General features: G+C 44.2%; 1 protein-coding gene across 1 annotated transcript in view; it reads left to right on the top strand.

Moving 5' to 3' along the window:
* The first annotated feature begins 10,106 nt into the window (after positions 1–10,106).
* Positions 10,107–27,529, top strand: part of LOC112912649 (uncharacterized) — a 68,928-nt gene continuing 51,505 nt past the window's right edge. The window contains 4 exon segments of the mRNA XM_072761496.1: positions 10,107–10,533; positions 16,767–16,893; positions 17,996–18,091; positions 25,402–27,525. Of these exon segments, the coding sequence (XP_072617597.1) occupies positions 10,465–10,533; positions 16,767–16,893; positions 17,996–18,091; positions 25,402–27,525 (2,416 nt within the window). The 5' untranslated portion in view covers positions 10,107–10,464.

The following is a 27,529-nucleotide window of genomic DNA, read 5'->3' as shown; positions in this document are numbered from 1 at the left end:
GCTCAACTGCTGAGCCACCCAGGTGTCCCAAGGCTGTGACTGAATTATAGAATGTTCCATTTTAAAAATTAGGAGAGAAATAAAAACAAATTCATTATATTAAAGGAATACAAGTTTGATGAATTGTTGATCTGTTCTTGATAAGAAGATGTAAACGAAGTTATTTTCTCTTTTCTTTGCCCAGAAAAATCAGTTTCTATATTTTGCTTTTATCAGGTCTTTGATGATCTATAATCCTAGTTAGGCATATGCTTTAAAATTTTCTAAGGTAATAACAAACTTCCCCAATATTTTTTTTTTTAAGATTTTATTTACTCATCACACACACACACACACACACACACACACACACACACAGAGAGAGACACAGGCAGAGGGAGAAGCAGGCTCCATGCCGGGAGCCCGATGTGGGACTCAATCCTCGGTCTCCAGGATCAGGCCCTGGGCTGCAGGAGGCGCTAGACCGCTGCGCCACCGGGGCTGCCCACTTCCCCAAGATCATACGTGAAGTGAAATTAGATCATATGTGAAATTTCTTTGACTAATTAGACTTGTTTATTTGGTATATTACATTCTGGTATAAGGTCATCACTCGATATTCCGAGTATTGAAGTGTTATATGTCACAGAAATAACCAAATTTGGGCAGCCCAGGTGGCTCAGCGGTTTAGCGCCACCTGCAGTCCAGGGCGTGATCTTGGAGACCCAGGATGGAGTCCCAAGTGGGGCTCCCTGCGTGGAGTCCGCTTCTCCTTCTGCCTGTGTCTCTGCCTCTCTCTCTCCTCTCTGTGTTTCTCATGAATGAGTAAATAAGATCTTTTAAAAAAAATTAAGAAATAATCAAATTTGCTTGTCAAATGCATCATAATGACCTCTTATCAGATCCCTAACTATGTCCATTTCTGAGTTTTTGTCATTTATGATAGCACTTATTCTCATGTAAAGTGAGTTTAATCTTCAAGGAGATTCACTAAAAGGACTTTTCGTACAAATATAGGTATTTGATATCTTTAAGATCATAAAATTGAAATGGGCACAAATTTCCAGAACTAAAACTGCATTCAAACTGAAGAATTAGTAACATGGGACTAAATGAATTGGGAAAAATGATTATAGGTTTTATGACTCTTGCTTGAAATGTTGCTGATAATCTAATGTTTGCTCTTTCAGATTAAGAAAACTTTCTTTAAAAAAAAAGAAAAAAAACTTTCTTTTAAGATAGCTATGCCTTTCAGAAATGTGATAAAGTATTCATTTGTGAACAAATTGAAGCATTTAGCTTTTCTCTGTACTGGAACCCTCAGAAATTCAAAAAGCCTTAGTGAATGTTCTGTCATGGCAATCATAGTCGTTTGCATAAGTTCAATAAGAATCTGTTCTTGGGGGATCCCTGGGTGGCGCAGCGGTTTAGCGCCTGCCTTTGGCCCAGGGCGCGATCCTGGAGACCCTGGATCGAATCCCACGTCAGGCTCCCGGTGCATGGAGCCTGCTTCTCCCTCTGTCTATGTCTCTGCCTCTCTGTGTGACTATCATAAATAAATAAATAAATAAAAATTAAAAAAAAAAAAGAATCTGTTCTTGGTGACTCAGTTGGTTAAGCATATGACTCTTGGTTTCAACTTAGGTCATGATCTCAGGGTGGTGAGATCAAGCCCTGCACTGGACTCTGCTAGGCATGGAGCCTGCTTGGGATTCTCCCTTTTGTTCTCCCTCTACCCCTCCATACTCACACTCTCTCTCTCTCTAAAAAAAGAAAGAAAGAAAGAAAGAAAGAAAGAAAGAAAGAAAAAGGAAAAGAATCTGTTCTTCTTGTAACAGGATACTATTGAAAACATTGGTTATTTTACCAAGGAATATCATATTTGAGAAGAGACATGCATAGACTCAGATATGACCAAAGAGCTTTCAGGTATTAAGACTGACATTATGAAACATGTAACCAATGGAGCCCCTTGGACATGTTGGCCTAATACCTTGCTTACAGAGTTCTCAGCAGCAAGCCTTACCAGGAGAGGCAGGTGCAAGAACCTCAGGATACTTTGGGAACCTTGTACGGAGGAATGCACCTCAATCTACAGGTATTGCAGTCATGTCTGATGGCAAGTACTTGGCTTGGTTTCTGGCCTAGAGACGCTACTAAAAGTTCAATCTAAATTCCTTATAGGAAGTTCCACCAGGGACGCCTGGGTGGCTCAGTGGTTGAATGACTGCCTTGGGCTCAGGGCAAGATCTTGGGAGTTCTGGGTTGGAGTCCCACATCAGGCTCCCAGCAGGAAGCCTGCTTCTCTCTTTGCCTAAGTCTCTGCCTCTCTCCTTCTGTGCTCTCATGAATAAATAAGTAAAATCTTAAAAAAAAAAAAAAAAAAAAAAGTTCCAGCAAACCAGATTTTAAAAGATCTATATGACTGATCACTATTCTTGATGGACTTATGTAAATAATTAGGTGAAGTTTGTTAAAATTGAACTTATTTAAAAACCAATTAGTCTTCATTTGTCCGTTTCTGGAAATAAGGGTGATTTCAGAGAGAAAAATTCTTTCAATAACCCACCTTTGTAGATGTTAAACTCTAGTTTTGATTGTCTTTGAATGTTTGCTGTTTGCCTAAGCTAGACAACTTGAGGTAAATTTCAGAGAAATCGACACAAGAGCTCATGTATAGACAATCTTCATGCTTGCTATTCTATGGGAATAATGACAGATCTCATAGGTATATGATTTTGAACAGCTGGAAAATGGGATTGATTCCCCAATCATTGTATAACCCAAGTATCAACTTGACCAGTTCTGTGTAGCTGGGATAACAAAATTGTTCCTTAAAAGCCAGAGCACAGGGGTGCCTGGGTGATTCAGTCAGTTAAGTGTCTGTCTTTGGCTCAGGTCACGATCCCAGGGTCCTGGATTTGAGCCCCATGTCAAGCTCCCTGCTCAGTGGGGATCCTGCTTCTCCCTCTTCCTCTTCTCCTCTCCCTCCTTATGCTTTCTCACTCACTCACTCACTCTCTCAAATAAATAAATAAAATCTTAAAAGAAAAATCCAGAGCACCCCCGACTCCATGATGTTAACTATAGACTTGTGGAAATAATGGATGACCCCACACTCCTTACGATTGGGTTGGATGATGCACTTGGGGATGCCCTTATCTCCTGAGACAAGTCTTCTCTTACTTGCCAGTGATTCCTCATAACTAGGATATTGTTCAGTCTAGACATCTAACAGAGGGCTTCTTGATTTATTTTTAATATTTCTTTTTAAAAACTATTTGTTTATTTGACAGAGAGAGTGGGGGTGGGGCAGAGCACAAGCAGGAGGAGCAGCAGGCAGAGGGGTAAGCAGGCTCCCCTCGAGCAGGGAGCACAATGTGGGGCTCTATCTCGGGACCCTGAGATCATGACCTGAGCCGAAGGCAGGCACTCAACCACTGAGCCACCCAGGTGCCCCTCATGACTGAGTTTTAATAAATAGTAATAAATGACCTTTTCCTAACAATAGTCTTCTGAAGGTCCTGGAGGCCTTGTTTCCATAAAACCTTGGAGGCTGGTGTTGTCCCAAACCCCATCCCGACTTGAAAGCATATTCAGTCGCCTTTTCACAACCCCAGTGCAACTCCTTCTGCCCGTGAGACTTGTCCCCGTACTTTAATAGAACCACCTTTTTGCACCGAAGGTGTCTCAATAATTTTTCTTGGCCATCGTCTCTGAAGCCCAATATTTCTATGTCATCATCACATTTTAACCATGTTGTAGAATGTGACAAGATCTGTTTCTTTTTTCAAAACTGAGTATTATTGCAGCAATTTGGAGACAGTTTTTGAAATGTTCATCTGTTGCTTTCTCTGTGGTGGCCTCCCGAAGGTAAATTCCTTTCTTGTTTTGCTACCATTCATCTCTCCTTTAACCAGCGCACGGGAAAGGGTGCAAAAGCCTGTGGCTCCTGAAGTCCCAAACAGACCAGGTCTGGCCACTCCCACTGACAAAATCCAAAGGCAGAGAGACTCGTGGTGGTGAGACAAGAAAGGAAGTTACTTCCTTTCCTTTACTCCAACCTTCCTGTTGGAGGTCAACACCAGAAAGACAGCCAACCAATATCTCAAAGCCTGCTTCCAAAGTTCTGGAAATACTTCCAAGTTCATATAAGGAAAATGTGGAGCAAAAGTGAGGGCATTCCTCCAGGCAGGCAGCCAAGGTTAAATCTGTCATCGTCTAGGAGTCTATCAGGGATGGGGTCTTTCTGGTTCAGGGCAGTCCTAGTTGCTTGAGGGGTAGTTTCAGTTCCCCTCAAGAGACGCTTAGCCCTCATCTCTTCCTCCTGAGCCAAGAGACAAGCAGGAAGGAGTCCAGCTGGAAAGTCTGAGGTCAAAATTGAGGCACCCAAAGTCCTCTCTCTTGTTTATGGATTTTATTAGCCATGAGTGGCAGAACTAGGTTTGGGACCATTGGAGCCAGGTGCTCCTGGACCCTTGGGTCCTGATTACAAAATAATTACCACAGTCAACATAATAAACACCTTCCTTCACCTGCCATAGTTAGGGATTGTGTGTGTGTGTTGATGATGTGGAAATGTTGGGGTTCTCAAAGAGCGTCTCCAAATTGCTGGAATAATATTCGGCTTTGAAAAAAAGAAACAGATCTTGTCACATCCTACAAAATGGTTAAAATGTGATGATGATGTAGAAATGCTGGGGTTTGAAGCCAATGGCCAAGAAAAATTCTCGAGACGTCTTTTTTTTTTTAAGATTTTATTTATTTATTCATGAGAGAGACACACACACACACACACACACACACACACACACACACAGAGGCAGAGACATAGGCAGAGGGAGAAGCAGGTTCCATGCAGGGAGCCTGATGCAGGACTTGATCCCAGGTCCCCAGGATCACACCCTGGGCCAAAGGCAGGCGCTAAGCCGCTGAGCCACCCAGGGATCCCCTTGAGATGTCTTTGATGCAAAAAGGTGGTTTTATTAAAGCACAAGGATGGGACTCATGGGCAGGAAGAGGTGCACTGCGATTGTGAGGAGATATTGATTGGGAGGGCATTAGGGACAGTGGAAGTCTCTAAGGAATTAGGGAGCAAATTTCCAGGACCTTGAGGGGCTAGCTGAGGTTAGTTAAAGTTCATACATTACTGTCTAGTAAGACCCTATAGATGTATGTTTCAGTGGGCCATATGCTTGGGGGATGATTTCTAACATGTGTCTTGGGGGTGGGGAGTAGAGATACAGGAAGTTTCTAAAGTGACTTTTATACGTTTAAAGGAGACTTATGGGAGGTTGGGCTAATACCAAGCTAAGGTTGACTTCTGCCATTAGCAAAGTATTAACATCGAAGCAATGTTCTTTGGGGGAGCTCACTCTGCCTGTCTCAGGTAAACTGTCAATGAGTTGTAAGTTGTAAGCAAATGTTTTCTATTGTCTTTGTTCTCCACATCAGTGAGAACACTTAAGACGCTTTCTTCCAGGGGTACCTGCGTGGCTTAGTGGTTGAGCGTATGCCTTTGGCTCAGGTCACGATCCCGGGTCCTGGGATCAAGTCCCACATCAGGCTCCCTGAGGGAGTCTGCTTCTCCCTCTGCCTCTGTCTCTGCCTCTGTCTCTGTGTGTCTGTAATGAATGAATAAATAAAATCATTAAAAAAAATAAAAGAGGGATCCCTGGGTGGCGCAGCGGTTTGGCGCCTGCCTTTGGCCCAGGGCGCGATCCTGGAGACCCGGGATCGAATCCCACGTCGGGCTCCCGGTGCATGGAGCCTGCTTCTGCCTGTGTCTCTGCCTCTCTCTCTCTCTCTCTCTGTGACTATCACAAGTAAATAAAAATTAAAAAAAAAAAAGATTAAAAAAAAAAAAAGATGTTCTCTCCTAGCAAATTTCAAGTGTATAACACACTATTACCTGTAGTCACCATGCTGTACGTTAAACATTCAGTGGTCATACGTCTTGCATAAGTGAACCTTCTTATCATTTGATCAACATCTCAACATTCCCCCCCCCATCCTCAGCCCTTGGCAACCAAAATGCTTATCTTTTATACTTTGCCGTTTTTAAGATTCCGCATATATGTGATTTCATGCAACATATTTTTTTCTATGTGTGACTTATTTAACTTAACAAAATGTTAAGTTTTATTCTGTTTTTATTCTCTGCTTTTATTCTGTTGCTGCAAACAGAAGGCTTTCCTTTGCTGAAGCTGATATACATACCAAGAATAAAATAGATGAGAAGAGAGAGGATACCAGAGGTTAACTTTTTATTTTTTATTTTATTTATTTTTTTAACTTTTTATATCATAAAGAGTTGCCTACCTCCTGGCATGGCACAGTGGTTTGACAACATGCGCTCTTTCCTTTCTCCTGTGGATAACTTCCTTTTTGAAATTCAAAATCCCTATGCACTTCTCTAAGTCACAGTGGTTTGTTAGCATCAACTACCTGTCTTTGAGCCACATATCTTTGAAGTTCCCAAAACGATTTTTTCTCTTGTGAATCTGTCTTATGACAGCTTAATTATTAGACAAGCCAGAGAATTAAGAAAAGGCAAAAAGCTTGCCTCTCCTACACATTCCTCTTGTTGTCGAAAGCTGACCTCTGTGCTTCAGACTCAAAAAATATAGTGTAAAGACACAGTTTGAGGGAAAGAAAAATAGTGGCTTTATTGCTTTGCCAGAGGAGGAGGCTGCAGCAGGTCAGGGTCTTCAAAACTGCAAGCCCACCCAGAGGAAGGGGCTGGGCTTTTGTGGCAAATACAGGATGTAGCTGGTTTTGACTGGAATTGTGTCAGGGTGGAACCAGGTTCCTGAAACAAAGGGCTGAGAAGTTTGGAGGGAAGGTTTGCAGGGGAGAGGAAAGTGGCTACTTAGTTTGAGATGCCTGGGTGGCTCAGCAGTTTTGCTCAGCAGTTGAGCATCTGCCTTTGGCTCAGGGCATGATCCTGGAGCCCTGGAGAGAGTCCCACATGAGGCTCCCTGTGAGAAGCCTGCTTCTCCCTCCACCTAGGTCTCTGCCTCTCTGTGTGTCTCTCATGAATAAACAAATAAAATCTAAAGCAAACAAACAAAAGCAGGAATCACTACTGTGGCCCTGAGACCACTAGTGTTCAGATCTTCAGCTTCGTGATCATTGGGGTGTTTATCAAAAAGGACTGCTGGCTGCTGCCCCAGTTTCCGATTCATGGAGATGGGGCCCAAGGGTTTGCATTTCTAGTAGGTTCCTAATTTGATGCTACTGGCTTGATGGCCACACTTTGAGAACCCTGTGGAGTACTTGGGGCTGACTCAATGAAGACATTCATTCCTGTCTTCCTAAGTCCTCTGTTCCTTTCTGTCAAGAGGAAAAGCCATTCCTAACTGGCTCTCTGTCCTGGCTTAACTGAACTTTGGCAGCGGGCTTGGGTGACCGTAATAGGTTGCCCCAGTTTGCCTCCTGATTTTGAATAGGCAGAGTAGCAAAAGTGGTAAAATACTCATTCTGGATCTTTAAAGAATGGCAGTGCTTGGCCTGGTACCGTCCTTAATTCCCGTTGTCAAGCTTCTAATGCTGACTCAAAAACCCTGGAGGTTCAAACACTGGGAATTCACCTCAGTCATCTGACAGCTCATGTAGTATTTCCTGAATCCCTGGTAGTGCCCACCACAAAACACAATGCCGGAGTCCCTGCCCTGCTGGAGAGGCTGTGGGATGGGTGGCTGTCAGCTCTACTTGTAGAGTTCTCCTTTTTTTTTTTTTTTTTTGAGTTCTCTTTTTTTTTAAAAAAAATTTTTATTTTTAAAGATTTTATTTATTTATTCATGAGAGACACACACACAGAGAGAGAGAGAGAGAGAGAGAGAGAGGCAGAGACACAGACAGAGGGAGAAGCAGGCTCCATGGAGGGAGCCTGACGCAGGACTCGACCCTGGGTCTCTAGGACCACACCCCGGGGCGGAAGGCTTTTTTTTTTTTTTTTTACTTGTAGAGTTCTGATGGAGAAGTCTGCTGCCCAAACTCTGGAGCTGAAGCCTATGGTGGCCCAAGCTGCCCTGTACAACACTGACTCCAAGGGGGCGTGCAGGGCTTTGCCATCCCCAGGTCACGATGGTGCTGTAACGGCCTGTAGCACCTAGTGCGCACCATCCTTTGGAATACCCAACGGGAAAAGAAATTTTAATAATTGACCAGAGATTGGGAGACAGTGTGGTAGAGTACAAACAACACTGAATTGGGAGCTGAGATTTTTTTTTTTAAATTAATAACTCTTGCTGTTCTAGAGCTCATGTTCTTTTTTTTAAAAAAAGATTTTATTTATTCATGAGACACACACACAGAGACCCAGGCAGAGGGAGAAGCAGGCTCCACACAGGGAACCTGATGTGGGACTCGATCCCGGGACTCCCGGGACTCCAGGATCACGCCCTGGGCCAAAGGCAGGCGCTAAACTGCTCAGCCACCCAGGGATCCCAGGAGCTGATATTTTAATTCTAGTTCCATACTGTTCCTACCTGGCTGTGTGTGATCACATCTATCTGTGGAAGGGGTTAAGTGGGCAGGTACTGGCTGATCATCTCCAAGGTCTTTCTAACTCTGACATCTTGAATTCTATAAAAATGCAATAAAATCCAGTTCCCAATCAGGAAGTCAAGGGGACTGGGCCTGAGGCTCTGGGCTGGGGGTGCTGGGCTGAGGAAGGCCTACCTCCTTGCTGCCTGCTTTCCCACCCACAGAGGCAGCCCTGGCCCCAGGTGCCAGGGCCCCTCTGTCTCCAGGCTCACCCACTCACCTCTACACTCTCAGGCTGTAAGGCCAAAGGAACCGGCCTGGCCATGTGAAGAGCAGACACTGGGGCCCAGAAACCAGAAGAAATGCCTGGAGAGTCACACATTAGTGTGGGATGACGTCGACCCCCCCCCCCCCCCCCCCCCAGCCTCTGTCCTCACTCCTTCCTCCTTTAGGTCCTTCCTCCCTGCTTCACAGCTTATCTCTGACACATGGATAATAAATAAGGCATTTGCACATCAGGGGGACTAACAGCTCTCCCCCGCCCCTCCCCTTTCATATCAAAGCATTAAATGCAGCTTCCAAATAACATACAGGGGATCCCTGGGTGGCGCAGCGGTTTGGCGCCTGCCTTTGGCCCAGGGCGCGATCCTGGAGACTCAGGATCGAATCCCACGTCGGGCTCCCGGTGCATGGAGCCTGCTTCTCCCTCTGCCTGTGTCTCTGCCTCTCTCTCTCTCTCTCTCTGTGACTATCATAAATAAAAATTAAAAAAAAATAAAATAAAGACTTTAAAAAAAAAAAAAAAGCAAAATAACATACAAAGAGCAGAAAAGGCCTGACGTCGGGGCCACCTGTTCTCCACAGGAGGACGAACCTACACGTCCCACTGGGGGCTGCCTGGGAGATCGCGGGACCCCTTCCGGACCCCCTGGGGCCCGGCACTGCAGCGGGGAAGACACAGGCTGAGAATGGGTGGCAGGTCCACCGTGTACAAAAGGGGACAGGCGGGGACGGGCGTAGAACGCCAAAGGCCGCGGCCTCCAATGCCCTGGGCTCGGGACCGCGGGGACGAGACTTGGGCTGGGGGCGTAGACGGAGGTCTGCGGAGCGAGGCTGGGGGCGTAGACGGAGGTCTGCGGAGCGAGGCTGGGGGCGTAGACGGAGGTCTGCGGAGCGAGGCTGGGGGCGTACACGGAGGTCTGCGGAGCGAGGCTGGGGGCGTACACGGAGGTCTGCGGAGCGAGGCAGAGAAGCGCTCGTCCGTTTTACAAACTCGGCGTCCAGGCGGGCGGGCGGGAGGGGCCGCGGGCGCCGAGGCCCGGGAGCTCGGGAGCGGGGGAGCCGGGAGCCGGGAGCCGGGAGCCGGGAGCCGGGGAGCGGGGAGCCGGGAAGCGGGGAGCCCGGGAGCCGCTCCGCCCCCGCGTCCTGCAGGCTGGGCGCGCCCCGAGCCCCGCCCTCCGCGGGGGGCCTCCCCCGTAGTCCGGGTCTCCGAGCGGCTCCGACCCGCGGGCCCCGCCTGCAGGCGCCGAAGGCAGCAGGGAGCTGGGCCTCGGTCCGGGGCCCCGGCCGGCGCGGCCTTCCTGCCCCCCGCCGGCCGCCGAGGGCGGGGCTACCAGCCCCGGTGCTCACGCTCGTCGGGCGCGGCGCGGCGCGGGGGGGGCTGGGGCTCCGGCTCCGGGGGGCGCGCATCCCGCAGCGCGCCGGCCGCCCGGGGACCCCACCGCCCAATTCCTCGCTGGCCCCGACCTGGCCCGGACCTGGCCAGGGCGGGGCAGAGCGGGGCGTCCGGGCCCGGAGCCGGCCGAGCGCGCGGCGCGGCCGCCCCTCCCACCCGCGAGCGCCCCTCCCGCGGCGCGGCGCCCGCTCTGAGGTCCGCGGCGCGGGGCCGCGCGGCCGGAAGCCCCGGTGGCCGCGTCAGCGCGGCGCCGGCGCCACCTCCTCGAAGGCCTCCAGGATGGTCCGGCGCTGCTCGGGCCTGACGTGCACGGAGAAGGGATGCGCCTGCAGGACGAGCCGCCGGACGGTGCTGGCCCCCAGCGCGGCCCCGCACCCCGTGCCCACCAGGTACTCGCCCTGCCGGCGCGGCGGGTGGTGCCCGCGGCCGCTCGCCGCTGCGGGCCGGGGGGAAGGCCGGTGGCCCGGGCTCTGGGCCGATCCGAGGCTGGGGACAGCGGGGCTTCGCCTGGAAGGGACAAAGACGGCGCTGGAGCCGGGGAGGGCCGCCCGCGTCGGGCTCCCAGCCGCCCCCCCCCCCCCCCCGCCCCCGGCGCTCCGGTCGCGTCCTCCCAAGCCTCCGCGTGCGTCCCGCTCTCGGCCCCGCTTCTCCCGAGCACTCCTGGCCCCCGGCCCCGCCCCCACTCGGCCGGCCTGTTTGTTCGTAGAGATTTTATTTATTTGGGGGGAGGGGGAGAGCGCCAAGCCCCCTCCTCGCGGCTGGTGTCCATCCCGGGGCCCGAGCCCAGGACCCTGGCCGAGGGGAGCCGCCTAACGAGCAGAGCCACCCAGGTGCCCCAGTTGTTGACACTTTGAATTAAAGCCCCGCGGGTATTAGAAAGATTCCCGGAGTGACAGTCTAGAGAGGAAGGTGTTGACTTAAGATTCCTATTGCTGATGGGGCCTGGGCCTGGGTTCTCAGCGAAGGAAACCATTTCCTGTCCAGGCCGCATCTGGTAGCTTTATCAGCTCTCGGTAGGCCAGGATTAAGAACGACAGGGACACAGGAGGACCCTGAGGCCCAGAATAACTCTGAATGTTCTGGAAAGAAAGGACTAGACTCTTCAGAACGACAAGAAGATACTCTATTTAAAAGATATTAGATGTTACAGGACCTGGAACCTATGCGATCAGAGTTTCTATAAATCAGCTATACTCTTAAGATTCGATTTATATTCTGATATCCTGTTTGGATTCGAAGCTGCGAGCCAGGAAGGAATTCTCGAGACGTCTTTTGGTGCCAAGAGGTGGTTGTATTAAAGCACGGGCTCAGGACCTGTGGGCAGAAAGAGCTGCGCTGGAGTCCTAAGGAATGGCCTATTTTTTTTTTTTAATCTTTATTTATTTATGATAGTCACAGAGAGAGAAAGAGGCAGAGACACAGGCAGAGGGAGAAGCAGGCCCCATGCACCGGGAGCCCGACGTGGGATTCGATCCCGGGTCTCCAGGATCGCGCCCTGGGCCAAAGGCAGGCGCTAAACCGCTGCACCACCCAGGGATCCGGAATGGCCTATTATATAGTTTCAAGTTGGAAGAACATTAGGGAAAGTGTAAGTCTTTAAGGAATCTTGGAAGCGAGGTTTTTATGACCTTGAGGGGCTAGATATTGTTAGGAAAAGCTCACTTATTACTGTCTAATAAAACCTCAGTTGTGAGACCCTTGAAATCTATAACCATGGGTCATGTGCTTCGGGGATGATCGCCAACGGGTATCTTAAAGGAAGTTTCTGAAGGAATTTTTGTATGTTATAGGACACTTGCAGGATCCTGGGGGTAACCTTTTGCCCTTGGTGAAGTATCCAGGTCCAGGCAGTTGAATCCTTAGAGGAATGTCACTCTGCCTGTTTCAAGGACTTATCAGTGGGCTGTAGGTAGTGAGGAAATTTAATAATCTTTCTTCTGCCTTTGTTTCCCACATCATTAGGTGCTGATAGCAATTTCTGTCCTTACAGCTGATGTTACCTTCTTTTACTGGGCTTGGTGCCCTCTGCCAGATTCCTCCGCCATATTCATATTTTCCCGTTTATCATTTGTGAGGATCTTAGGTGGATTTACTGAGCGATGTGCAGAAACCACCACATTTATTTTTATTTTTTATTTTTTTTTAATTTATTTATTTATTTATTTATTTATGATAGTCATACAGAGAGAGAGAGAGAGAGGCAGAGACATAGGCAGAGGGAGAAGTAGGCTCCCTGTGGGGAGTCAATGTGGAACTCGATCCCAGGACCCTGGGATCACAGCCTGAGCCAAAGGGAGTTGCTCAACCACTGAGCCACCCAGAAACCAGATGGTCCCAGAAACCATCACATTTAAACTGGAAACTTCTGGGATCCCTGGGTGGCTCGGCAGTTTGGCGCCTGCCTTCCACCCAGGGCCTGATCCTGGAGACGTGGGTTCGAGTCCCACGTCGGGCTCCCTGCATGGAGCCTGCTTCCCCCTCTGCCTTGTCTCTGCGTCTCTCTCTCTGTCTCTCATGAATGAATAAATAAAATCTTTTTTTTATATTTAATAAATCTAAGGTACTTTTGGATTACTCCCCATTTATTTATTTATTTATTTACTTACTTACTTACTTATTTATGATAGTCACACAGAGAGAGAGAGAGAGAGAGGCAGAGACACAGGCAGAGGGAGAAGCAGACTCCATGCACTGGGAGCCCGACATGGGATTCGATCCCGGGTCTCCAGGATCGTGCCCTGGGCCAGAGGCAGGCGCCAAACCACTGCGCCACCCGCAGTGATTCAGGGATCCCCGAATAAATAAAATCTTAAAAAAAAAAATACTGGAAACTTTTATCTCCTGCAGTTCCATGTGCTTGTAGTTTCTGAAGAGGAGAACAAAAGCAAAAGAAATGTAGATAGAATGAAATTTCCTTCCTACTTGCAGCTGGAGGCAAAAAGCAACCTTAGCTTGACAATAGCCAGCCCTCCAGTATCTTGTAAGTCCTCCGAAGCATGAAAATCCGTTTACAAACTTCCTTCATCTCTACCCCCACTTACTTACCCACTAAGCATATAATCAGTGGCGCCTCAAATCACACCACAGCTCTTTATGCCCACAGCCCTGTCATCATTTTTACTAAACACGGGTTGTTGCAGGGCACCTGCATTGCTTTAGTGGCTCAGAGGGTTAAGGTTGACTCTTAATCTCAGTTTAGCTCTTGATCTCGGGGTGGTGAATTGAAGCTCCTCTACACTGGGATCCACCCTGGGCTTAGAGCCTACTTAACAACAGTCAGATCTTGCACCGAAAATGTCTTAAGAATTCTTTCTTGACCTCTGGCTCCTGGCCCACATCACACCAGTTTCCACTGGACAATGAAGACTCTCACTTCTGTGTACTAGAATAGTGACTTCTGGGAGTGGAGGTGCTCAGTCATTCAGCCCTCCATCCCATAGGTTTTTCTTTTACTCCACACTCCTGTCGCAAACATGCTCTTCCATTTACTTCTTTGTATTTTCAGAAAAAGAAAACAAGACTCAGATCATTAACATGTTGGAGTGTCTGAAAATCCTGAAATATAAAAGAGCACATGATGATTGAAACACAAGTTTTCAATGAAATACTACCTTTGTGGGGTTATTGAGCACAACAGTCAAGAAGGAATTCTTGAGACATTTAATGGCACGAGTTAGTGATTTTATTGAAATTACTATTTCAGTATTGACAGAAAGAGCTGCCCTTTGGCTGAATGGAGCTGCTGGTTCTTTGGTTAGTGTGCAAGGGAAGGGGTGTGCAGAGAGTACAAGATCATAAGTATGTCTTTAAACTTGTAAAACTACTCTTATAAGACTTCTCAGGCACTTACTCTGGTCCATATTAACATTCAGTGAGATGTAACAACCAGCTCTTATTTGATCCTTATAGAAGTATGCAGAGGATAGGCCAGCCTTCTGAGCTAACTGAACATTCTTTGCTTCTGGCCCTCATTATAATAGACTTAAAAATAAGAATTCTTTTCTTTCTTTCTTCCTTTCTCTTTCTTTCTTTCTTTCTTTCTTTCTTTCTTTCTTTCTTTCTTTCTTTCTTTCTTTCTTTCTTTCTTCTTTCTTCTTTCTTTCTTTTTTAAAGATTTTATTTATCTGACAGACAGAGAGCACAAATAGAGCAGCAGGCAGAGGGAGAGGAAAAGGGAGAAGCAGACTTCCCGCTGAGCAGGGAGCCCAACACAAGCTCTATCCCAGGACCCTGGGATCACAACCTGAGTGGAAGGCACATGCTTAACCTACTGAGCCACCCAGGCGCCCAGCTCTTTTATTTCTTTCATTCAATGTGTATGTATTGATACTGTGAATAAAAGACAGAAGCATCATCATCTACAAAGAGATTTTCATATCATTGAAAGTTTTTCTTAAATTAGTCACCATGACAATTTGCTGCTCTATCCCTTTTAATGTGTATATAACTACTTTCTAAATGTATAGATGGGTGCGTGAAATGTAAAACAGTAGATCACTTTTGTGTGGATCTCATCTCACTTCCATCATTCTTCTCAAGTCTCCATCATACTTCTCTGCTATGAATGCTGCTTTAGAGTCCTCTCTGTATATTGCCCTGTGTGTCATTTTAGATCAACTCTAGGACCAATAGATCAGGGTTAAAACCTGATCCCTTCAATGTGCTGGATATTCTGCATGTTTGACAAAAGATTCGCAAAAACAAAATAGAAGAATAATTTGTTTACTCTCTTAGATTATTATTGTTTTATATTAATTTATTTAAAACTGTTAGATGCCACCTACTAACTATGAAATGCTTAGAAAGGTTTGTTGTTGCCTTTCTTGCTATTCTAGTAGAACCTAGAACCAATTACTATAAAACCCATTCAGTTCCAAGTCCCCCAAGAATTCTTGCCTTGGAGTTCTACCTCTAATTCAAAAATGTATCCCTTGGCAAAACTAATGCCTTGTTTAAAATGTGGACTGCCATCCCACTTCAGTACTCCTGAACAGAATCTCCATTTTCACAAGATTTGCAATGCACTGTATTAAAATTCTAATTCATGGGATCCCTGGGTGGCTCAGAGGTTTAGCTCCTGCCTTCCCTCCAGGGCGTGATCCTGGAGTCCCAGGATCAAGTCCCACATCTGGCTCCCTGCGTGGAGCCTGCTTCTCCCTCTGCCTGTGTCTCTGCCCCACCCTATCCCGTCTCTCATGAATAAATAAAATCTTAAAAATAAAATTCTAATCTTAAAATAAAATTCTAATTCACATTGGACTTTGATAAGTACATTTGTAACCCACCAAAATTTTCCACCTTAGGAGTAAACACAACTATGTGTGCCTGGGTGGTGAAGTCATTTAATCTGCCTTCAGCTCAGGTCATGATCTCAGGGTCTTGGGATCCAGCCCTACATTGGGTTCCCTGCTTAACAAGGAATCTGCTTCTCCCTCTCCCAACCTGTTTGCTCTCTCTCTCTCTCTCAAAAAAATAAATAAAATCTTGAAAAAAAAATGGATACAACCTATAACACATGATATAAATTACAGTACTCAGGAATTTGTTATGCCTCTGTTGACACATTTATTTATTTATTTATTTATTTATTTATTTATTTATTTATTTAAAAGATTTTATCTATTTATTCATGAGAGACACACAGAGAGAGAGGCAGAGACACAGGCAGAGGGAGAAGCAGGCTCCATGCAGGGAGCCCCACGTGGGACTCGATCCCGGGACCCTGGGATCATGCCTGGGCCCAAGGCAGATGCTCAACTGCCCAGCCACCCAGGTGTCCCAACACCTTTATTTTATAAATTATCTTGGATAAACATACAGTATTCATAATGGTTTTCTGAATCATATGCCATCCTCTTATGTCAAAGTTGGACAATACATTAGAGCATATTACTGTGTTAAACATCATCTTAGTGCGTAAGCAGGAAGCTGACCTAGCCAGAACCAGTTCTAGTAGAACTTCGCTAAAAGGAGTTCACTCCTTGGGGAATCACAGATAGAAACTACACCAGGTCGAGTTGTCACACAAAGGAAACTTGACTTGCAGCAAATACGGAGATCACAGAGAGTAACTTCCCAACAAGAGACTCCCAGAGCCAGAGGGAATGATTTCCTTTTATTTAGGGTTAGGGTAGATACTTAGAAATTGGAGCCTTGTCATCTTATGTAGAGCTAAGTAGAAGGTGGCATATGAAGCTGAGGATAACAGTTCTCTATGTACTTTGTTATATAAATGAGGTTTGTGCTTCTCCTTGAGTGGAGATTTTAGTATTATAATGAGTTCAAAGCAACTGTTGGTCATTCCATGGGTCACTCCTTGGTCCAACTGCATAATTGTGAGTCAGGGGTTAAGCTAAAATTGGCCCGGGCCAACCTTTTTCACAGGGGAGTTATCCTCTTTTGCTGGGTAGTTTCTGTTTCCATCACAGGAGTCTATGCCTGAAGTAAAAGATTAAGGGAGAAAGAAGAGGCTAAGAAAAATATGGGACAAAGAGGGTACAAGCCCATGAGCAGTAAGGGTCAGATCATGGGATCTAGCTGGTGACATTTAACTCCCTCTTTCGTCTTAGGTACCTTGTGAACTCTGCCTGTGGCCACTTGGTAACTGTGGTATTTATTGCAGGGACTGCTGACATTCAGGGATGTGGCCATAGAATTCTCTCAGGAGGAGTGGGGATGCCTGAACCACACTCAGCGGGAACTGTACAGGGATGTGATGTTAGAGAACTATGGAAACCTTCTCTTCTTGGGTGAGGATGACTCCTTCCAGGTTTCCCAGACCACACTCTGGGTTTTCTTCCTTCCTTTGAAGACTGACTCTTAGAAGATTCCTCTGCATGACTGGAATTCGGATCCATGCAAAAAGGGAAATAAATGGGGATTTGTAGATGTGGAGAAAAATCTTCATATTTCCTTTTCAGCTCTAGCTTCAGCTTCCTTTTTTTTAAAAAAATTTTTAAAAACATGTTATTTATTTATTTATGAGAGACAATACAGAGAGAGGCAGAGACATAGGCAGAGAGAAGCAGGCTCCATGCCGGGACCCTGATGTGGGACTTGATCCCGGAATCACAGGACAATGCCCTGAGCCAAAGGCAGAGGCTCAACCGCTGAGCCACCCAGGCATCCCTAGCTTCGCATTCCTTTTTTTTTTTTTAAGATTTTATTTATTTATTCATGAGAGGCACAGAGAGAGAGAGAGAGAGAGAGAGAGAGGGGCAGAGACACAGGCAGAGGGAAAAGCAGGCTCCATGCAGGGAGCCCCACGTGGGACTTGATCCCGGGACTCCAGGATCACGCCCTGGGCTGAAGGCAGGCACTAAACTGCTGAGCCACCAGGGGTTCCCCCCTAATTCTCCTTCCTTAAGGAGCATCATCATTTCTGTTGATGAATGTCAGTACTAAACATTGACAGGCATGAAATGGTACCGCCCAATTTTAAACTCCAGTTTTTATTTATTATTATTGTATCTAGTACTTGGAAGTAGAAGCCATGATTTGAATATTTGAAACTCCTTCTGCTTGTTCTTTTTTTTTTTTTAATATTTTATTTATTGATGAGAGACACAGAGAGAGAGAGGCAGCGACACAGGCAGCGGGAGAAGCAGGCTCCATACAGGGAACCCGATGTGGGACTCAATCCTGGGTCTCCAGAATCACACCCTGGGCTGAAGGTGGCGTAAACCACTGAGTCACCCGGTGTGCCCACCTACTGGTTCTAAAGGGGCTGTTGGTCAGTAGCATTTGGGAAGGTATTTTCTATAATTTTACACTCTCCTGTGGTCTCTACTGAGCATGATACTTGATTGAAAATCTCCAGCAATACCCATTTTCCTTTTTCCTAATAACCAGGCCTCACTGTATCAAAGCCAGACCTGGTCTCCTTTTTGGAGCAGAAGAAGGAGCCTTGGAGTGTGAAGAGAAAGAAGAGAGTAACCATCCATCCAGGTAAGTGGAAATGGATGAGGCAGATGACAGAGGTGCGGTCCACATGTGAAGGAGGAAGAGAGACCTTAAACTGTGGTGGGAGTAGTTCTCCTTGAAAGGATACACTCTTGAGAAACCTAGTTTATATTTTTCTCCCTGTCACAGAGGGACATGTGCTATCCACCATTATCAAGCTCTTAGCTTCTCTAAGGATTCTCCTTCAGCTCCACTGATGGTCCATCACTTCCACAGGGAGGGCCAGGAGACTCCCCTGGGAGTGGGAGGGTCTCCATCATCTGAGAGGTTCTCCATTGCTGTGAGGGTCCTGGGGAAGTCTCCCTGTTTCTCAGGATCCATAGTCGTAGCCCTTTGTAAGTTCTGTTTTGCATCATGTGAGAAGCATGTCGGGGTACTGGTGGGCATACTGGGGTTTGGTGCAGAAATCCTGGGAACACTGGAGACAGGTACCACGTTTTCTGGCTTATGCATTCCAATGTTATGGAGGCTTTAATCTTGATTGTACAAAATTGACACTCAGTAATTTCATCAGATAACAAAGCACCTCCCTAAAATAATAAAATCTAATCCTTTATTTCACTTTGAAAGTTAATTTTTTCTTTGTATGAACTGAAATTAGGATATAACAGTGTGTTCCATTCCTCAGTGGTGAAATAATATAACGTATCTGTTTGTATCCTAGAATTCCTACGTAAATTAATGCCATGGGGGAGCTAGAACATTTAGACCTTAGAACTTGAAGGCTATAATAAATTCTCAATTTTTACCTTCTTTCTTAATACTTGCATCATTGGATGAATTTGTCTTGTATGACAGAAATTTCTTTTTATTTTGTCAAGTGTGTTTTCACTTTATTAGTTATATATGAGATTCATCTGTTATTTATTAGATCAAAAGTTCTCATATGACATGGGCATGTGAGGTAGAGGGATGTCTGGGTGGCCAGTCAGTTGGTCCCAGGTCATGATCCTGGAGTCCTGGGGCTCAGCCCCTCCCCATTGGGCTCCCTGCTCAGTGGGGAGTCTGCTTCTCCCTGTGCCCTTCCCCTGCTGTGCTCTCTCTCTCTCTCTCTCCTTCTCTCTCAAATACATGGATAAAGTCTTAAAAAAAAAAAAGCAGTGAGGTATAATTCGTATAATTCCTGTATTTTATTTTTTTTATTTATTTTATTTTTTTTTATTTTTTATTTTTTAAATAAATACCATTCTTTTTTTTAAATTTTTATTTATTTATGATAGTCACACACGGAGAGAGAGAGAGGCAGAGACACAGGCAGAGGGAGAAGCAGGCTCCATGCACTGGGAGCCCGACGTGGGAATCGATCCCCTGTCTCCAGGATCACGCCCTGGGCCAAAGGCAGGCGCCAAACCGCTGCGCCACCCAGGGATCCCTAATTCCTGTATTTTAAAGAAAACTTTTGTTCATAAATGTAATTTTTCTTCAGTGACAATTAGTCATTGGGTTTTTCTTCTACTTTCCTTGGAATATATCTGAATTTAATCCCAAATATGTATTTTATGTATATTGGCTTTAGCATATTTTGCAACGTTCTTGGTGTTTATTTAGAAATGAAGATGTTGTTTATTTCCTTGGTTCTAAGGAGTGGGTTGTAGCCTTAAATTCTCTGTTCAAGGAGGGACATATTACTAAAATAATACATTTGTATAATGCCTTTTTAAGTGGTTGTTCATATGATTTTCACTTACATTTTAATGATTGATTTTAATGAATATTCTTTATAATACTGTGGTCGGTGAAATCCTGCCAATAATTCATGCTTGTTTTTTATGATACATAGATAGAGTTTAAAATTAGTTTTATAGGGGATCCCTGGGTGGCGCAGCGGTTTGGCGCCTGCCTTTGGCCCAGGGCGCGATCCTGGAGACCCGGGATCGAATCCCACGTCGGGCTCCTGGTGCATGGAGCCTGCTTCTCCCTCTGCCTGTGTCTCTGCCCCTCTCTCGCTTTCACTGTGAGCCTATCATAAAAAATAAAAAATATTTTTTTTAAAAAAATAAATAAAATTAGTTTTATAGAAAGTTTCCTTGAGAATAATGCATCTGTTTGGGTTTTTTTGAAAGATTTTATTTATTTCTTTATCCATGAGAGATAGAGAGAGAGGCAGAGACACAGGCAGAGGGAGAAGCAGGCTCCATGCAGGGAGCCCGACATGGGACTTGATCCCGTGTCTCCAGGATCCGGCCCTCGGCTGTAGGCAGCGCTAAACCGCTGAGCTACCTGGGCTGTCCTGTTCTTTTTTTTTTTTTTTTTTTAAGATTTAATATATTTATTTGACAGAGAGCACAAGCAAGAGGAGCAGCAGAGGGACAGTTAGAAGCCGGCGTTCCACCAAGCAGGGAGCCTGACATGGGGCTCAATCCCAGAACACTGGGATCACGACCTGAGCTAAAGCTTAACCGACTGAGCCACCCAAGTGCCCTTATGTTGTTCTTTATAATATTTCTTGTTGATGAGTGGTGAACATCTCTGCCCTAAATCCTATGTGTTTCCCAATTCTCAGCCATTTTCTTGTAATGACGCATGATTCCACTGTTTCCAGGACCTGCTCTGCCTGGGTTAGAAGTTCAAGATCTGTCATCAACTACATGTAAATTAATATGCTTCTGCACAGTTTAGGTGTTTCTTCACACATCTCCCTTGCAAGTTCACTACAGAAGTTTAAGGTAGACCTTCATGAGTACTGGGATTTGTTTACGTGGTTGAATGCAAGCCCTACAGAAACAGTGCAGAAGTGAATGGTATAAGTCACCCAATTCTTCTGCATTGTATGCTGCCAATGATGGCCTTGAAAAATATTTCCTGATGTAAACTGCTTTTTAAAAAGTTCCAAAGGCTTTATTTGTTTTACAGAGAGAGTGTATGTGGATGGGGTGGGAGGGTGAGGGAGGGAATCTCAAGTAGACTTCATGCTGAGCACCGAGTCCAGAGTCTGTTGAGGAACCTGAACCCACAACCCCTGAGATCATGACATGAGCCAAAATCAAGAGTCAGACACTGAACTGACTGAGCCATGCAGGCAACCCACATTGAATAGATTTTATCCCAGATCCTGTGTCAAGCTAATGAGTGTTTGGTGAGGTGGTGCATATCTGGGAAAATTAGTCAGGAGACATGCTGGGGTCAGACTGATGGTGGATGTTGTTGGGAAACGATTCTGTGGGTTTAAGTTACTCTGTATGTTAAGGGTAGAGGCACTGAAAGTGTTTATCCTTAATTGGCTGCCCGCTGATGCACGAATATTAAAATGCTTTGAAATATAGTGATAATATCTTACCCTTAGGTGGAGGTCAGATTTGTTAACTGTAGAGGAAAACGGATATCGTCTTCTATGGCAAAGGTTCAGTAAGATATGCTCTCTGCTCCTTCAAGATATTGGGGTTCCCTGTGCTCAGGGTCTCATCGATGTGACACAAACCCACTGCATATGCAGCATCTATATGTGTGAAATGGGGATTTGGAGCTGGCCACTGAAATTAGCGTGATCAAGAAATTTGTGCTGTTTCATGTGTCATGAACCCTAAGATCCTTGGACTTGAATCTGAGAGTCCTCTGTCTTCTCCTAGCATTGGAAAATTGGTATAGGCAACCTTGTTCCGCTATAGAATATGTGGAACATGGAACTTTTATACTTCTTGGGATTATCCATGGGTTTATTTAAAAATGAAGTTGATGGGCACCTGGGTGACTCAGTCACTGAGCCTCTCTGCCTTCGGATCAGGTTGTGATCCCAGGTTCTGGGATCGATCTCCTGCATGGAGCCTGCTTCTCCCTCACCTTTTCTCTCTGCCTCTCTCTGTGTGTCTCTCATGAATAAATAAACAAAATCTTAAAAAATAAAAACATGAAATTGATATTTATGCATCTGTTTCTCCTTTTTATTTATTTATTCACTTGTTTTTTAGCCTGCACATTTAAGTGAAATCATATGTTATTTGCTTTTATTTGCCTGACTTATCAGCACAGTACGTTCTAGGTCTATTTACAGTGTCCAGCACAATACTTCCTAGGTCTATTTTCACTGTCATCAATGGCTAGAAACCGCAAAAAAGGCGGAAACAGACCCACTCCAAAAACGAAACAGAACTGCTGCTTTCTGGAGTGGAATGGAGAGGGATGATGGGCCAACTGGGTAAAGGGGAATGGAAGGTATAGGCTTTCAGTTATAGAATCGATAAATCCTGAGGCTAAAGGATATAGCAGAGGGGATATGGTCAGTGGTATTGGAATCTGGTTCTATGGTGCTAGGTACTCACTACACTTGCATGGAAAAACATTTAAGTTGCAAATGGATGTCAAAAGAAAGCCAGAGTAGCAACACGTATATCAAACAAACTAGACTATTTTGTTCTTGTACGATGTTTATCCTGCTTTGGTACCAGGGTAATGCTGGGCCTCATAGGATGATGTTGAATATGTTCTGTCCATTCCACTATTTGTAAGATTTTGTGGATTGTCATTTATTATTATTATATTTTTAATGTTCGGTAGAACTGACCAGCGATGGTATGTGGTCCTGAGCTTTTCTGTGCTGGGAATTGTTTTTATTCTACATTCAACTTTCATTCTTGTTATTGGTCTGTGAATATCTACTTGTTGGGTTTAAGATTTATATTTCAATCTTGGTAGTTTTATATTCATAGGGGAATTATCTGGGATTTTACTAAGTTACCTCATTTGTTCGTATATAATTGTTCATGGCAATCTGTTATCACACTATGTATTTCTGTAGTTATCTGTTGTGTTTTCTGTCCCATTTCTTGTTTTAATTTTTGAGACTTCTCTCCTTTTTTCTTAGTTAATGTAGTTAAAATTTTGATTATTTTTTGGAAAATCTGGGCATTCATGTCAATGTTATGTTACTGTTTATTATGGTCCCTACCTCTAATTTTTCTTTGTTAGTTTCTTTCTCTACTTGATCACACCTAAGTTTCTTCTTTTTCTAGTTCCTTGTCTTGTAACATTCAGAAGAAAAGTTGGGGGTGTCTAGGTGGCTCAGTCGGTTTCGCATCTGACTCTTAATCTCAGCTTAGGTCTCGATCTCAGGGTCTTGGGTTCAGGACCCAGTTAGCCAGTTAGGCTTCATGTTAGGTATGGAACCTACTATAATAAATAAATGAATAGGGATCCCTGGGTGGCGCAGCGGTTTGGCGCCTGCCTTTGGCCCAGGGCGCGATCCTGGAGACCCGGGATCGAATCCCACGTCGGCTCCCAGTGCATGGAGCCTGCTTCTCCCTCTGCCTCTCTCTCTCTCTCTCTGTGACTATCATAAATAAATAAAAATTAAAAAAAAATTTAATAAATAAACGAATAAATAAAAGGAGAGGAAAAAAGTTGAAACTGCAACTTAATTCAGGCATTTATAGTGTTAAAAAAATTGAAAATGGAGTGTGTCATAGAAAAAATTACTAGAATTAAACAATACCAGTGATAACCAACAAAACAACAAAAAAATAAGGATTCTTCAGGGCTTTTTATGGATGTCATCCGTAAAGAGATAAACTTGCATTTTCTTTTCCCATTTGGATTCCTTTATGTTTTTTTTTCTCATTCAGAATAGAATATCCAGTACTGTGTTGAATAGAAGTGAAATCCCTTTGTTATGATCATACAGAAGAAGCTTACAGTTTTTTTTTACTATTGAATATATTAGATTTCAGGTTTTCATAGCTATACGGCCTTTATTAAGTTGAGGTGGTTTGCTTCTATTCCTACTTTATTGAGTGTTTTTAATAATGAAACATTGTCCAGTATGCTCATATTCTTGTTCTGCAGCAATATGATTGCCATTTTTGATCTTCATTCTGTTAATGTGGAGCCTTTAACTTATAGTTTTCCATATGTTGAAACACCCTTGAATTCCAGGAAGAATTGCCTTTAATTGTGTTGTAAAACGTGCTTTTGATTCAGTGTGCTAGTTTATTTTTTTTATTGTGGACTTTGTATAACTGAGCCTCACAGGTAGTAGTTTGTAATCTTTTTTAATTGTACAGTCTTCCTTTGCCTTTGACAACCTGGTAACACTGGAGTCACAGAGACTATTTTGATAATTTCCCTTCTCTTCACTCCCTGAAAATGTTGGAAGAGATTTGAAATACTTTTCCATGGGACTCCTGGGTGGCTCTGCGGTTGTGCATCTGCCTTTGGCTCAGGGCGTGATCCCAGAGTCTCTGGATCGAGGTCCACATCAGGCTTTGTGCATGGAGCCTGCTTCTCCTTCTGCCTGTGTCTCTGCCTCTCTCTCTCTGTGTCTCTCATGGATAAATGAATAAAATATTTAAAGAAGAAAAAAAGAAGTACTTTTAAATTAAATCTCTGAATTATCCAGTGAATTCATTTGGAATAAGACTTTTCTTTGGTGGGAAGTTTTAAATTACTTTTTCCATGTACTTAGTAGTTGTAGATCAATTGTGACTTTTTAAATATTTCTTCCGGAAATATTTAATGGAATCCTGAAATCTAGGTAGCTTACATCTTTTTTGAAATTTATACACATTTTTTGGTATCTCTTTCTTGGCATATAGTTATCCATTGTCACTTATTATTATTTGTGTTTTTATGGTATCAGTTAATACTGTCTGCTGTCACTTCACTTCTGGTTTTAATTGGCTTTTTTTTCATTCTTCCTTGATTTTGTTAAAAGTCTGTCAATTTTGTTGATCTTTCCTGAAAAACAACTCTTCCTGTTGTTGTTGATAATTTCCCCCCCGCCTTTTTTTTTTTTAGTTTTTATTTATTTATTCATGAGAGACAGAGAGAGAGAGAGGGAGGGAGAGAGAGAGAGAGAGGCAGACAGAGGCCAGGGGAGAAGCAGCCTCCATTCCATGCAGAGAGCCAGATGTGGGACTTGATACCAGGTCCAGAACCACGCCCTGGGCTATAGGCCGCGCCAAACCACTGAGCCACGTTGGCTGCCCGATATTTTCCTATTTTTGCTGTTTCCTCTTTTGTTCTTTTCTGTTTATGTTTAAATTTCCTCCCTTTTGCAAACTTTGGACTCACGGGACTTTCCTGATTTTCTGAGATATAAGAAAGTAATTTGTACTATAGCATGACAGTACTACAGTACTACTACTATAGCTATAGTACTACCGCTATCTATGAGGCTATGTGGTCAGTACATTCTGTGTTAGTTTATGTGTCCATTGAGGAACAAAGTCCTGATGATTCCTTCTGAGCCATCTTGCTGATTTTCTATGACTGGTTTTTAGGTTATCTATTAGTGGTTGTCAGCATATTCATCTGAGAGTAGTGAGTGGAATAATTTTACATTTCTCTTTCTTGATATCTTTCAGCCATATCTTCTCGTGACACGCAGAGCTTGCTGTCAAAGCCAAGCATCAAAGCTTCTTTCCAAAGAGTGTCAATGGGTAGATTAAAAAATAATGCCATTGAGAATTTACGCTTCATGACAGACTGGGACAATGATGGAGAGAGTGAAGGGCATCAAAGACATCATGAAGGCCACAACCAAACTGAGATATCTGCCCATAATAAGAATCTACCTGCCCCAAATGGTGAAGGATATAGAACATTTTCAGTAACCTCCCTTTTTAAGTCTGCTACTTCCACAAAGCAGTGTGTTTCTGAAAACAAAAGCTCAAATCAAATGTTCAAACTTACATATTTAGGGAACGACGACAGTTTGGAAAATCTGGGAAGTTATCTAGTCCATGCTGAAAATAATTATTTGAACCCTTGTGAGAAAAGAATTGGATTGACTATTCAGTCAAATATTTCTAAAAATCAGAGATTTAAAAATGAAGAACAAAGTGCTAAACAGGATCCATTTGAGAGGTGTTTCAGTAAGGAGTCAACCTTACAAAATTACCAGAGCCTGTTCAATGGAGACAGAGTTGCTCAATGCAGTGAATCTGAGAGAACATTTAACCAGGGCTCCAATGTTAGTTCATGTGTGAGGACTCAGCTTCTAGGGAACCATGATGAGGGTAGTAAATGTGGGGAAGTCCTTTATCAAAACTCTAACCTTGGTACACAAAGTGGTATGAATACAGGAGAGAATCCTCATAATGCATGTGAGAGTGCTCTTAACCAGTCCTCCAATGTTGATGATCAACAGAGAATTCATGTGGGAAAAAACCCATTCAGGTGTAATCAACCTGGGAACATGTTTTGTCAAGCATCAAGGCTAAGTATACATAAGCCAGTCCATAGTGGAGAGAAAAGTGACATTTGTAAGGAATGTGGCAAAGATTTTGACTTGGACTCAGTACTACCTCAACGTCACGGACTGCGTACTGGAGAGAAACCGTACAAATGTGAAGAATGTGGTAAAACGTTTAAGGTCTGCTCATCCCTAAATAGACATAGGCGAATCCATACTGGAGAGAAACCTTACAAATGTGAAGAATGTGGCAAGGCCTTTAACAGGCACTCAAGTCTTACTCTACATTCCAGAATTCATAATGGAGAAAAACCTTACAAATGTGAAGAATGTGGCAAGGCCTTTATCCAGTGCTCACACCTTATTAGTCATCGCAGAATTCATACTGGAGAGAAACCTTACAAATGTAAAGAATGTGGCAAGGCTTTTAACACTCATTCAGGTCTTATTCAACATCACAGAATTCATACTGCGGAGAAACCTTATAAATGTAAAGAATGTGGCAAGGCCTTTAAACATGACTCAAGCCTTACTCAGCATCACAGAATTCATACTGGAGAGAAACCTTACAAATGTAAAGAATGTGGCAAAGCCTTTAACCAGCGCTCTCACCTTTCTAAACATCACAGAATTCATATTATAGGAGAACCTTACAAATGTAAAGAATGTGGCAGGGCCTTTACACAGTACTCAAGCCTTACTCGACATCACAGAATTCATACTGGTGAGAAACCTCACAAATGTGAGGAATGTGGCAAGGCCTTTAATAGGCATTCATATCTTACTCAACATCACATAATTCACACTGGAGAGAAACCTTACAAATGTAAAGAATGTGGCAAAGCCTTTAACCAGCATTCAAGCCTTACTAACCATCACAGAATTCATACTGAAGAGAAACCTTACAAATGTAAAGAATGTGGCAAGGCCTTTAAACATGATTCTACCCTTACTCAGCATTACAGAATTCATACTGGAGAGAAACCTTACAAATGTAAAGAATGTGGCAAGGCCTTTATCCAGCACTCACAACTTATTAGTCATCATAGAATTCACACTGGAGAGAAACCTTACAAATGTAAAGAATGTGGCAAGGCCTTTAACCACCACTCAAGCCTTACTCATCATCACAGAATTCATACTGGAGAGAAACCCTATAAATGTAAAGAATGTGGCAAGGCCTTTAACCAGCACTCAAGACTTACTCGACATTACAGAATTCATACTGGAGAGAAACCTTACCAATGTAAAGAATGTGGTCGAGCTTTTATCCAGCACTCACACCTTACTAGTCATCA

Source organism: Vulpes vulpes, chromosome 1, assembly GCF_048418805.1.
Source record: "Vulpes vulpes isolate BD-2025 chromosome 1, VulVul3, whole genome shotgun sequence".
NCBI lineage: Eukaryota > Metazoa > Chordata > Mammalia > Carnivora > Canidae > Vulpes > Vulpes vulpes.
This window is presented reverse-complemented; position numbering and strand designations above follow the sequence as displayed.